The 12,509-nt window shown below is 37.2% G+C and overlaps 1 protein-coding gene across 10 annotated transcripts in view; it reads right to left on the bottom strand.

Annotated features, from left to right (window-relative positions):
* Positions 1 to 12,509, bottom strand: part of TIA1 (TIA1 cytotoxic granule associated RNA binding protein) — a gene marked incomplete at its 3' end in the record, with an annotated part of 58,398 nt that overhangs the window by 19,653 nt on the left and 26,236 nt on the right. For 9 of the 10 annotated variants that reach the window (XM_081254508.1, XM_081254505.1, XM_081254504.1 and 6 more), the window contains one exon: positions 8,740 to 11,885. The exons of the other annotated variant lie outside the window; for it this stretch is intronic. In XM_081254508.1, coding sequence (XP_081110634.1) covers positions 11,759 to 11,885 — 127 coding nt within the window. Of the gene's footprint in view, positions 1 to 8,739; positions 11,886 to 12,509 lie in introns of those variants that run through there. 10 annotated transcript variants of the gene reach the window in all.

Genomic DNA, 12,509 nt, shown 5'->3' with positions numbered 1-12,509 from the left:
ATTAAGGTTTGCTATGTTGTTTCTTAAACTGGAGGTAGGGGGAGAAGGGCACATTTTTTTCCAGGAAAGTTTTCCAATTTTGTCTTTCCACTTCAATTATAAGGTTTTAAGTGATCATCAGTATATCCTGTATCATCTAGATGATCACCTAATGATACTGTGGGGTTTCAATGCCTGGTTGTGTTTATGATTGTATTAGTACCAAGTGATTATCTAAAGCAGTTGTTCTCAACTGGGAGCACTGCTACACATCTAGTAGATGCCATGGAAGATCCTGCAATGCACAGGACAGCCCTTACAACAAAGAATTATCTGGACCAAATTGTCAGTAGTGCCACAATTGAGAGACCCTGTTGTAAAGAGAGAGTGTTTAAATATTTTTCAATGGAATTGCCCAAATGTGTCCTAAGAGATCTGTGGGTTTTCTGCTGAGACACATTATCTGTTCCAGTCAGAAAGGAAGCTATCAAGCAACCCCATTCTAAAAGAGGTTTCTTTCTTCCAAGCCAGACACTTAGGGTTCTTCCATTCCTTCTTCAAAGAAGGGTCTTTGAAGAAACATTGCCATCATCGAAGTCCTTTCTGAGCCCTCTTCTAATAAACAGGATTCTCAGAATTGCACAATATTCTCAAGTTATGGTTCATTATGGTATGTTAATTTTCAGTATGTTAATATTTTTTACCCAGTCACTTTACTTAATTCTCTCATTTTTTTAATATATATAGACTATTTTTTTAAAGTTTATTTTTGTCTGCATCAGGTCTCAGTTGCAGCACGCAGGCTGTCTAGTGGCGCACAGGCTCCAGAGTGTGCGGGCTCTGTAGTTTGTGGCGTGCGGGCTCAGTTGCCCCGTGGCATGTGGGATCTTAGTTCCCCAACCAGGGATCAAGCCCACATCCCCTGCACTGGAAGGCGGATTCTTGACCACTGGACCACCAGGGAAGTCCTGCCCATTAATTTCTAACCTTTCTTTTCTAATATAAGCATTTAAGGGTATACATTACTTTCAAAGTGCCATTTTACTTGCATTCCACAAATTTTGATACACAGTATTTTTATTTTCTTTGAATTTTAAATAATTTAAAATTTTCACTATGGCATCTTCTTTGACTCATAAGTTATTTATACATGCGTTTTCGTAATTGATTTCTAAACTAACTTTTTTATGGTCAGAAAACATGATAAGCTACTTTTTTTGATCTCATAGAAACTCTGCTTTATTTATTTATTTGTTAATAGATGAATAATAGCTTCTGATATTTAAAGGCATTTCCAAAAAAAAAGGAAGTTGTGTGGTATTTGCACATTAGAACAAATATTCACAATTCTTTGATTTTTGCCAATTGGCAATAATTATTCTTCAACTTCCCTTACCCTTCTAACTCCTGTGACCTTTTAAAACCAACATTTTCTTAAGTATTCCATGTGTGCTTGAGAACAGATGTGTATATATTTTCTTTGCTATTAATTTGGCTACATCAGCTTCATTTAGGGTTTCCTGGTATATATCTTTCTGCATACTTTTGTTTTAGATGTTGCTTCTAAGCAGTGCATCTAGATTTTAAAAATCCAATTAGACAATCTCTTTTATCAGCTTAGTACATTTATTGTGCTTGTTAATCCATTTGGAATTATTTCTACCATCTACCATCTAAGATTGGTTTGTCTGGCTTTCTCTAGGTTTCTTTTCTTTTTCTGCCTTCTTTTGGATTTCTTTTGTTACCTCCTCTTTTTGGAAGTTATATGCTCTATTTTTATTATCTTAGTGACGATCCTTTACATTTTAACTCAAGGCCAAAGCTAATACATTTTTCTGCTATTCTCCTGAAAAAAATACAGTGATCTTAGAACACTTTAACCACCTCCTGTCATATATATTATTATTATCCAGTATTTTATTTTAGTTCTCCCTTAGAAGAAGGCACTATTATTGTTGCTTTAGATTAAAATACATATGTATAAATTTCTTTGCTTACCATTTCTTTTTGCAGCTCAGACATTTGTTTCAGGATTTTTTTCTCCCTGAAATATATGCTTTAGAAGTTCATTTAGTATTGGATTTATTGTTGGCAAATTCTCTTGGCTTTTCTTTTTCTATTTCATCCTCATTCTTGTATGATTGCTTTAGGTTGCTTGTTTCTTTCAGCACATTGAAGGTATCCCTCTGAATTCTGGCCTATCGTCTTGCTGTTGAAACATCTGATGTCAATCTAATTGTCATATCATTGTAGTAGTCTTTTTTCTCCCACTCTCTGCTGCTTTTAAAATCTGTCTTTGATAATCTGCAATTTGACTATATATGTAAGCATGGACTTCATTTTATTTATCCTTCTTGGGATTCATTGTGGATCTTGTCTGAGAATTCCTACCCTTCAATAATTCGGGAAAATTCTCAGCCCTATCGCTTCGAATATTTCCCATCCCAAATTGTTTTCTCTCTTTATGGAACTCCAGTTTAAATATATTTTAGATTTCCCATTCTATTCTCCATGCTCTCTTCATATTTTCTACCTCTTTGTCTCTGCACTGTTGTACTGTTCCAATTCACAGATTTCTTCAGCTGTGTCTAATTTGGTTTTGTCAGTCCACTGAATTTTTAATTTTAGCTTTTGTTTTTAATTTCTACAGGTTCTATTAGTTTCTTTAAAAATTCTGCCTAATCATTCAATAGTCACTTCTTCCTTGCTCATATTTTTACTGCACCTTTTACTTCTAAAGACGTATGATATATAGTTATTACATATTCAACATGTAATTATTATAATGTCTAAAAGTCCTTGGAGTTCAAATGGACAAAGGATACAGACAGGTCAGAAAAGAAACACAAACAGCCAACTATCATGGGAACAAATCACTAACTTTACTTACAATCAGGGAAATAAAAGAGATCATTTTACATGCATCAGATTGGCAAAAATAAAGGCTTAATAAAAATCAGCACTGGTAAAAGTAGGAGGGGCAAACGAGTGCTTTTCGACATTATTGGTTGGAGTGTAAAATGGTACAGCTTTTAAGAGCTGTACCATTATAAAGAGCTGTACATTATAAAGTACCAATATAATTTGACAATATATATCATACAGTTTTTACAATTTACATTCTTTAATCCATCATTCAATTCTGAGTATCCTAGAGAAACAGTACACACCTGCACACGAACGCATTCTTTAACTGTTGTTCCGATTTTCTATGTAAAACGGAGGTGAATGTTTTTTGTTGTCTATTTCCGAATGAGTGAAGAGTGGGGTTGTTTTTTTGGTGGTCACTTACTTATCTTTGTGATTTATTCATAGTTTATTGTATTGAGATTTTTAAAAATTATTGCTTTCTTAAACCCATCTCCTCTTTCCTCTCTCCTTCCGTCTATAGCCTACTGAATCGGGAAGGCAGAGGCTGCACTAGTTAACTATCCCCACCTCCCACTCCTTAACCCAATACAGTCCACATTTTGCTCCTACTACTTCACTGAAAATGCTCTATTTTTTTTTTTTTTTTTTTTGCGGTACGCGGGCCCCTCACTGTTGTGGACTCTCCCATTGCGGAGCACAGGCTCCGGACTCGCAGGCTCAGCGGCCACGGCTCACGGGCCCAGCCGCTCCGCGGCATGTGGGATCTTCCCGGACCGGGGCACGAACCCGTGTCCCCTGCATCAGCAGGTGGACTCTCAACCACTGCACCACCAGGGAAGCCCAAAATGCTCATTTTTAAAGTCACCAATTACTTCCTCATTGCTAAATCCAGTGGACTTTTTTTCACTTGTTTTTTCCCCCTCTGCCAGATTTGACTCTTGACTACTCCTTGAATGTTTTCCTCCTTGATTTCTGCAACATCATGGACCCTTAGTATTTCTCCCACCTGTCAGGCAGCCCTTCCTCATTCTCCTTTGCAAGCTTCTCTGTCTCTGCCCCCCCTTCAATACTGATAGACCTAAGAGTTCTGTCCTCAGTCCTCTTCTCACTCTAGCGTCTCTCTGGGTGATTGCCACTCCATGGGTTGAACTACCACCTAAATGCTGATGACTCCCATCTCTATTTCAGCCTGGATCTCCCTTCCAAATTCCATATCATTACCTACTGGCTATTTCTACCTGAATGTCACACATGTCCAAGCGCCACATTTTGAAAGGCAGACCTCATTAGCTTTCATCTTCTGCCCTCTAACTAGCATCTATCCTCACTCACCCTCGCAGACTGCTCTTCTTCCTTTTCCTACCCCAGTAACTAGCCCCAACCATCCATCTAATTGCTCATGCCAGGAACCTGGAAGACATCTTGACTAAAAACAAATTAGGTCAATGGCTCCCTAGGGCCTTTAAGGTTAAAAAAAAGTTCAAATTACTTGGCATGGCATAAAGAATTGGCCCTGGTTTGGTCCTTTAGTTTTAGCTCTTATCACCTCATACCCAGTACTCTAGCTGGTAGTACTATCAGCACATGGTAGAAATCCATTTGGTTAAAACAAGATTGAGATAATTTAATTAATTGACTGACTTACTACCTACTGGGTATATACAGCACTGAAGAAAACAGTCACCAGCTTTTAGTGGGCAACACAGGTTTTAACAATATAATCGCACAAATACATAATTTAAAATGATGACAAATGCTATAAAGGAAAAGTAAACATAAGATGGCTTGAGAGGCTACTGATTTAGATTGTGGGTAAAGAAGGGAAGGCATTTTAGAGGAAGGGACATTTAAGTGGAGAGTTGAAGACAAAGAGCAGACAAAAGGCATTCACATGGCAGGGCTCTGCAATGGGAGTCTTGGTCCCCAGTCCACTCTTCTTGGCCTTGCTTTGTGAAACATTTCTTCTTTGTCAGTTGGCTCAATGTTAGGCTTTGTCAATAGAGGGCACTGGGGGAACATGGCAAGGTGATGATGACAGGAAGGCACATTCCTTATGGGTTCTGGTTCTCTCTTTTTATTCAGTGTGCAAGCCAATGGATCAGTGTACAGAAGACCCAGTGGCGATCGCGTCAGTGGTTCTCTGGACCTGCCCCGGCTGCACCCTCAGGCCACACTTTACTTACCTGCAGCTGCTTCCATGGCAGCTTTGGCTGCACCACTCTCGAGGACTGACAGATAAAATACAGGACACCCAGTTAAACTTGGATTTCAGTTAAACAACAAATAACTTTTAGTATGTTTCTTGCAATATTTGCGATTGTGCTTTCACTTGCTAATTCTGGCAACGCTATAGCTCCCCTACCTGGTGGACCATTTCTAAAGATTATCTCCAGCCCACCCACCTCTGGCCAATGGCAGGCAGCTTCTAAGGACCAGCTCTGGCCCACGCCCTCTGGCATGTCTGTTCACCAGGTGGCACGTTCCTATGATAATCAAGCCCACTTTGGAGAGGTGAGAAACTCAGTGCTCTCCTAAACCCTTAGTTTCTGCATTGTCCACTCTGTCCATAAATAGTAGCTGCTTTTTTTTGCACCTGCAATTTCTGGATCCCTTTTAGTAGTTAACCACTTTTTATTATTTAACAACTATTCACATTAAAATTTCCCTTTTCAAATTTTAGTGTTGGCTTCTGTCTCCCTGACTGGACCTTAACTGATATAAAGTGTTTACTTATTCAGGAAACTGTAAGATGAGTGTGGAGTGGAAGGGCTTATGGGAGACTGGAGAATGGCTTGCTGTGAAGTTGGGTAAGCACAGATTGCACTTTAGAAGGCTCTTCAGGCCACATTAAAGATGTTAGATTACTGGGCTTCCCTGGTGGCGCAGTGGTTGAGAGTCCGCCTGCCGATGCAGGGGACACGGGTTCGTGCCCCGGTCCGGGAAGATCCCACATGCCGTGGAGCGGCTGGGCCTGTGAGCCATGGCCGCCGAGCCTGCGCGTCTGGAGCCTGTGCTCCGCAACGGGAGAGGCAACAACAGTGAGAGGCCGGCGTACCGCAAAAAAAAAAAAAAAAAAAGATGTTAGATTACTGCTAAATACAATTTGAAACAGACTTTCAAGCAGGGGAGTGTCATGATCAGATTTACATCTGTTAAAAGATTCCTTTGGTCTTCTGATTCTGGTTGAAATGTTAGCAGCCTGGTTCTGGATCTTTCCACTTCTGGAAACCACAGGGAGCGACAAGGAAAACATATGACCAACTGACTCCCACAAACAGTTATCTTAAGTGAAACTAGGAATGCAAAGAAAACTTATACATTCCACATTGAGTGGAAGTGTGGTGCTGGATGGGAGGCCAACTGAGTGCCATGGGGGAAGGACAGGGAGTGAGGAGGGGGCTGGTAGTGGCAGACCTCAGAAATCACTCGCAAATATTCACTCTGAGAAGAGAGCCAAACCCTGAGTGGAGCCTGCTGTGGGGAGGACTGAACAAGCATATGAGTGTGGGAGAGGCAGGGAGGGAAGGTGTGTGAAGTGCCTAAGGGGTCCAGAGGTGATGTCTTTCAGAAAGCAAGTTAGGGGATGTCCTTGAAGACATGAGTTAGGTCCCTTAATGTAGCAGACGAAGGAACCAAGGGAGCTCAGAGCTGGCACAGAACTTCTGAACAAGATCACATCCCAGAGAAGACCCATGGCTACACTTTTAAGGAGACAATTCATTGTAGCCACAGAGGGAGGTGAGAAATCTTGACAAGGTTTTTCCCCTTCATTCTCCTGCTGGTACTTGGTCTAGGAAAAACCAATTGTTTCAAATATGAATAGGAATAAGCACAGCATTTGTACCAAGATACTGTAATTAAAAATAAGACAGCAAAACTTACCTAGAGTTTCCCTGGAGAAGACTCACAGGAAAAATATTCCCACAAAGCAGTTGAAAATAATATAGACATTCCAATATGAATTTTAAAAATCTAATGAAGTAAATGCAGCTAAGAAAAACAAGAATTCAGGGAAGAGACAACCCTGAAGTCAAACAAAAATTGGTGGAATTTAGAAAAGAGAAAAAAATTTTTTTTTCAGAAATGAAGATTACATTAAAAGGAACACAAGTGAGTCTGGATACCACAGGAAGCATATTAAGAAGCGGAGATTAGAAAAGAAAAAAGGAACAAAAAGATAAAAATAATTAAGAACAAATGATAGAAACCGATGTCAGGCAGAGGAAATCTAACACACAATTGGAATTGCCAAAGAAAACCAAAGCAGTGGAATAGTATTGATACAAATATTTGTGAATGTAATTCAGGAAAACATGATCTTGATGCATGTACTTGGCTCAGGGAATGTTTCCTTTCTTATAGAATGCTTTCCCTGACAACTGTCTCTTTCCATTTGCCTGATTTTCTTCCAGTATTTAGTCTTTTCACTTGCTCCATAGTTCCATAAAACATCTCACAATACACAGGCTGGCGTCTCAGATAACCTTAAGTCTAGCCCTCTGACCATCGGTCTGGACTGGCTGCCAGGTAGCTTCACAGCTGCAATCCTGGGACTTCCCGTTATCTCACTCGTGTTTGATCCCGTTTCTAGACGCTACATCATATTTTTTCTTTGATTTACTCTTATTTTGATGGAGTTTATCCAGTAACTGAGAATCACTGAACAGGAAGAACATCTTTTGAGAACTTGCATGTCTAATAATGTCTTTATTCTATTGTCACCCAAGACATAATTCATTCTAACTTTTGAAGACAGCACCCCATTGATCCCTAGGTTCCAATGTTGCCATTGAGTATTTTCCTCGATCCTTTTTCTACCTGGTAAATTTCTGAATATTCTCTTTATAGGTCTGGCATCCTAAAATTTCATAGTGGTATGGCATCGTATGGGTCTTTTGTATTTATTGTGCAAATTCAACATTAGCTTGTTTTAAATCTTGAAACTCAAAATTTCATCAGGGAAATTTTCCTTTATTTAATAAATTCTACCCAATCCTCTATTTTCTGTTTTCTTCCTGGAACTCCTATTGATTTAATATTTAACCTCCTGAATTGATCCATATTCATTTTTTTCCCTACACTTTTGATTTGTTATAGAACATATCATCTTTTAATATTCTCACTGAATTTATTCCTATTCTAATTTCTTGTTGTGACATTTTATTAGTATCCTGCTCTAATTTCTTGAGTACAGTATCTTATTTAAGGATATGATAGTTGTTGAAGTTTTCTGCTTCTTGAGAGTTGCTTTTATTTAGCTCTACCTTTTACAATCAAGGTTTTTCTCAATTTCTGGTGATCTTTGGCTGTCTTTATTTAGAAGTGAAGCACTAAAAACCTGTTTGGAAGGTCTGTGTACGTGGGCAGGGCTTACTGATTGGTATGCTCCACTGTAAGGGGACTCTTGGCCAGTTACTTTTTGGAGGGGACCCTCAAATATCAGCATCTGTCTTTTCACTCAAGAGTTGCTTAGTTTTTCCACAGTAGGAGCCTCCAAATCTTGCCTGGTGTGTTTAAGTGTGGCTGTTGGTTTTCTAGAGCTGAACACAAATAAGGAGCTAGGGATCTCATTTATCTGGTATATAAAACTGCTTAATAACTATTTTCTGCACAGCCTCTCACCCGAGCTTATTAACCCTGAGTCAGAAATCTACTTTTCCCTTTTTTAGGTGAATCACTATCAGAATAACTTCAGCCTTCAACTTTAGAGACCATAGTGTAAAGTCCTATTCAACTCAGAAACATTCACATACATTTTATCAAGGCTCTTAAATTAAAATTTGTTGTTTTGGAGGTATGTCCTTCAAGTTCTAAATAGTCAAAATGCAGTGACTGGAAAAAACGTAACAACCCCCTACAAAAAGATTTTGTTTTTAGAAATCATCACTCTTTCATTGAAAGGGTTTGTTCTTTATTTCCTACAAACACATTTTATTTTTCCAATTCAACTGTAACCTCAAGAGCACCCTGTAGCTCTTGGTAAACTTAACTCTCTTTGTGTATGCAAACTAGTCCTTATCAACCGCCTTCTCAAAAGTAATAGAACTCTAGCACATATAAAAGGAAGCTGAGTAAGCACAGGAACAAAACAGGAGAAGAATAAAACTAGAATGTGAACCTCATTTTCAACAGGGAGAGAATATTAACAAGGAAAATGAGATCCTGATTTCATAGTGAGTTAAATCTACAGCAATTCTTTGTGGTATCAAACAGTAACCCAATGCAAACCATGGTTTCTGAAATAAGATTAAAAAGAAATCTAACAAATACCTGAGTGAATACAACAATATGACTAGACCAAAAAGAAAAAAAAAATCTCTCACACACAATAATCACTGCAAGAAAATCCCAAAGGTTATAGAAAACATAAAGGAACTTTAATATCCAAACAGTCAGGGCAAAGAATACTGGATTAATGACCCCTTAAGTGTGAACCACTTTAGGTTCTTTACAGTACCAGATGTATTTTAAAGTAAAATCTGAATGCATATTGCAGAGAATGAGTCCATTTAAAAAACTTTAATTTCCTTACCTGATACTAATACCAGTATGATTTTTAGACTGTAAATTTTTTAAATGATTTAACACTGAGAGTAAGATTTAAAGCAAAGTTAGCAATGTTCCTGAATTGCAAATTTGTTCAGTAGTAATAAGCCTTTGAGTAATGCTACTTTCTTCTCAAAAAGTAGTCAATGTACATTTTAGAATTGTGTAATAAGAAAATATTGGCTAATAAAAAGTGTTATTTCTTGAGATAGTCAAGATGAAAGAAAAACTATACTTTTGCTTGGATTATTTATGCCCAAATAATTTACCCTGCAATCCACAGATGTATAGGACATAAAATACTTTTGAATAAGAGAAAAGTGAGGGTCCTAAAATAGGAACATAAACCAGAAGAATCTAAAAACAGCATCCTGTTATTTTATTTTTTGAGTATTTAAGCTGCTTTTGGTTGCATGCCCTGATCTGTAGAAGGTTAATTAACAAGGAAATAAAATTTCCAAGTGTTTAAAAAATTTACTCATCTTCCATAAAGCAACTTTTAATGTATCAACACTTAGAAAATACACAGTGACTTGATGAAACATCAGTACAACTGCATAGAATTGAGCTCCAGAGAACTATACATTTATGAGCTGTCTTTCCTGGGCTCTGGTTTACAGAAGTATCGGCTTAGAGACCAGCTTAGAGCCATGTGCTCCTACCTGGAGGATACAGGCCAGGAAACTCTTAGGATTCCATGGGCCTTTTCTGTTCCTAAATACAACACCAGGAGCTCTCTGGTCTTAAAAACAACCAAGCATCCAAATATGTAGACTGGGGACCCTTCCCCTTTGTGAGTCAAAGAAGAGGAGAGTTTGTGACTTTCGCTGAAAACAAAACAAAACAAAATCTCCCACAATTCTTCTAAGAGACTGAAATATACTAGAAATTTCAAAACTAGAACAATGTCATCAAAGATTAAACCTCTTAATGCTCGGAGCCACCCCAAAATAATAAAATTGGGAACTCCAGGAAAACAGGTACCAAAAGAATCAAAGTAATGATTGCACTGAGGATTCTCCTCTTTGAAGGCTGTTTAAGGAGGTAGGATTTCACGGTTTTTTGTTTGTTTATCTTTTGGCCTCTGAACATTTAGCCCGGCTGGTCATTCAGGCTAATTTTGGAGTTCACAAGAAACCCCAAGCCTGACATAAGGATATTCTACAGTTTCACAGCTATCATTTGTACATATTAAAATCAAGTTGATTTACTCTTTTTGAGTAAATATAACTAGAATATGGCAAATTAATATATTTCTTTACATACAACTTTGTGTCTCAAAGTTCTTGAAAAACAAGAGCAGATGACTTTGTATTCAAAGACTACCAAAGTGTGTATTTGATATTCACATGCAAACAAAACCTTATAAATCTCCTGTCAACTCTGCATGATGCCTTTAAGGAGGAAATGACATACAAAGTTTGCTAACTGTGCAAAATATTAAATTGCTAAAACATTTTACATAATGAAATGATACATGTAAATGTAGAAGTTGACACATGAAATTAACATGAGTTCATAAGAACTTATCACATTTCATAGATTTTCTTTAGTAACAAGTTTTTGTTTTTATATTTCCTGGTACACAGCAAAGTTCATCGCAGAAGATAAAAACCCTTTTAAACAAATTCAACAGGGAATTCTTGAGGCACCTTCTCATATAAAACACAAGATGAATGCAATTATCAATCCATCTGAGAAAAGTTTTCAATCTAAAGATCATTTTTTTCCATTTAAGTATATTTTATAGAACTTTAATAAGGCAAGACAAATTTGTGAAAAAAATGTAGATACAAAAATGATGTAAACTAATAACTTATATTTAAAAACCCCAAAGGGAAAACAGTGGAGATGGGACAGCTCAAACAATGCCTATTTCAAAAAAACCTAAAATAGAATTGTGCATAAGCTGAAGATTACAAAGAACTTCTAGACTCTGCACAGTTTTGGTTTTCCTTTTTTCTTTTTTTTTTACATCTTTATATTACATGTTTTAAATCATATCAGGAATGCAAACTAGAACTGCACACTACTTCAGTGGAAAAAAGTTCAACATTGTGCAATTTTCTGCCTCAATTTTAAAAAAGTGGCAGCAATCCCTGCATTTGTATTTGAAACAAGGATTTGAGAAACTTTATCAAAAAAGGTAATGAAGGCAAAAATTGGCAGACATCCAGCATATTGTTTCTTTTTAAAACAATGCGGATGGTAAGTAATTTCATGATTAAAAAATGAATCTTTTAAATAAATACATTGTATCTGACATTTGCACTGACTGATTTGATAAATCTTTAAGTAAACAACGGCTTTACTACACTCCCTGTAGCCTTAAGCCACTGGCTTTAGATTCTGGAGTCCTTTTTCACTGGGTTTCATACCCTGCAACTCGATACCCTGCAGGCTGATTAGGCATCATGCTGCCATTCTGTCCTGGAGGCGGCTGCACTCCATAATTTGGTCCCATCCATGGTGCAGAAGACTGTGTCTGACTGGTGGAGAATGTGAAAGAAGCAGAGGGGAGGGGAAATCCACTGGTTAAAATAAAATGTAATGCCAAGAATAAATAACACATATGTGGGAAATATCCTTTTTCTTAAGCCCAAATATAAGAATAATAGTTATGCCAGAGAAAGCAAAGGCAAAAGGTTTTTTCTTTTAAAAACAAGTATCCTTGTAGCTTTAATTTGTACAGTTTAATTCTGTTAGTTTAATTATAGCTAAGAAAATATCCTTTATCTATAAACATTTATTCCCTTGAACTCAGAAAATCTCATCTCTAATCTCAGAAAACTGTCCATCTGGGGTTTGACATATGTTGAACAAGCCACTACCTGAAGGAAACGTGATCATTTGGTATGATACGGACTTGCATTTATATTACTCAAAGAAGAAATTAAGATAATTATTAGTATATGTAAACTCATAAATTTTTTCAACATTACAAGATTCTTTTTAATAAAAATGGCAAAGCGTTTTAATTTCCAGTTTGTTTTTCAGAAATTTAAGTAAAACTGTAATTCAGGATGTATAAAGAAGCTTTCATATAACAATGTATGAATAAACCCTCTTGCACAAAAAAAAGCATAATGAATAAAGCAACTAGGATCAAAATA

The sequence above is a fragment of the Mesoplodon bidens genome (assembly GCF_964165515.1).
Source record: "Mesoplodon bidens genome assembly, chromosome: 14".
Lineage (NCBI taxonomy): Eukaryota > Metazoa > Chordata > Mammalia > Artiodactyla > Ziphiidae > Mesoplodon > Mesoplodon bidens.
The sequence above is the reverse complement of the archived record's forward strand: the minus strand, read 5'-3'. Positions and strand labels throughout refer to the sequence as shown.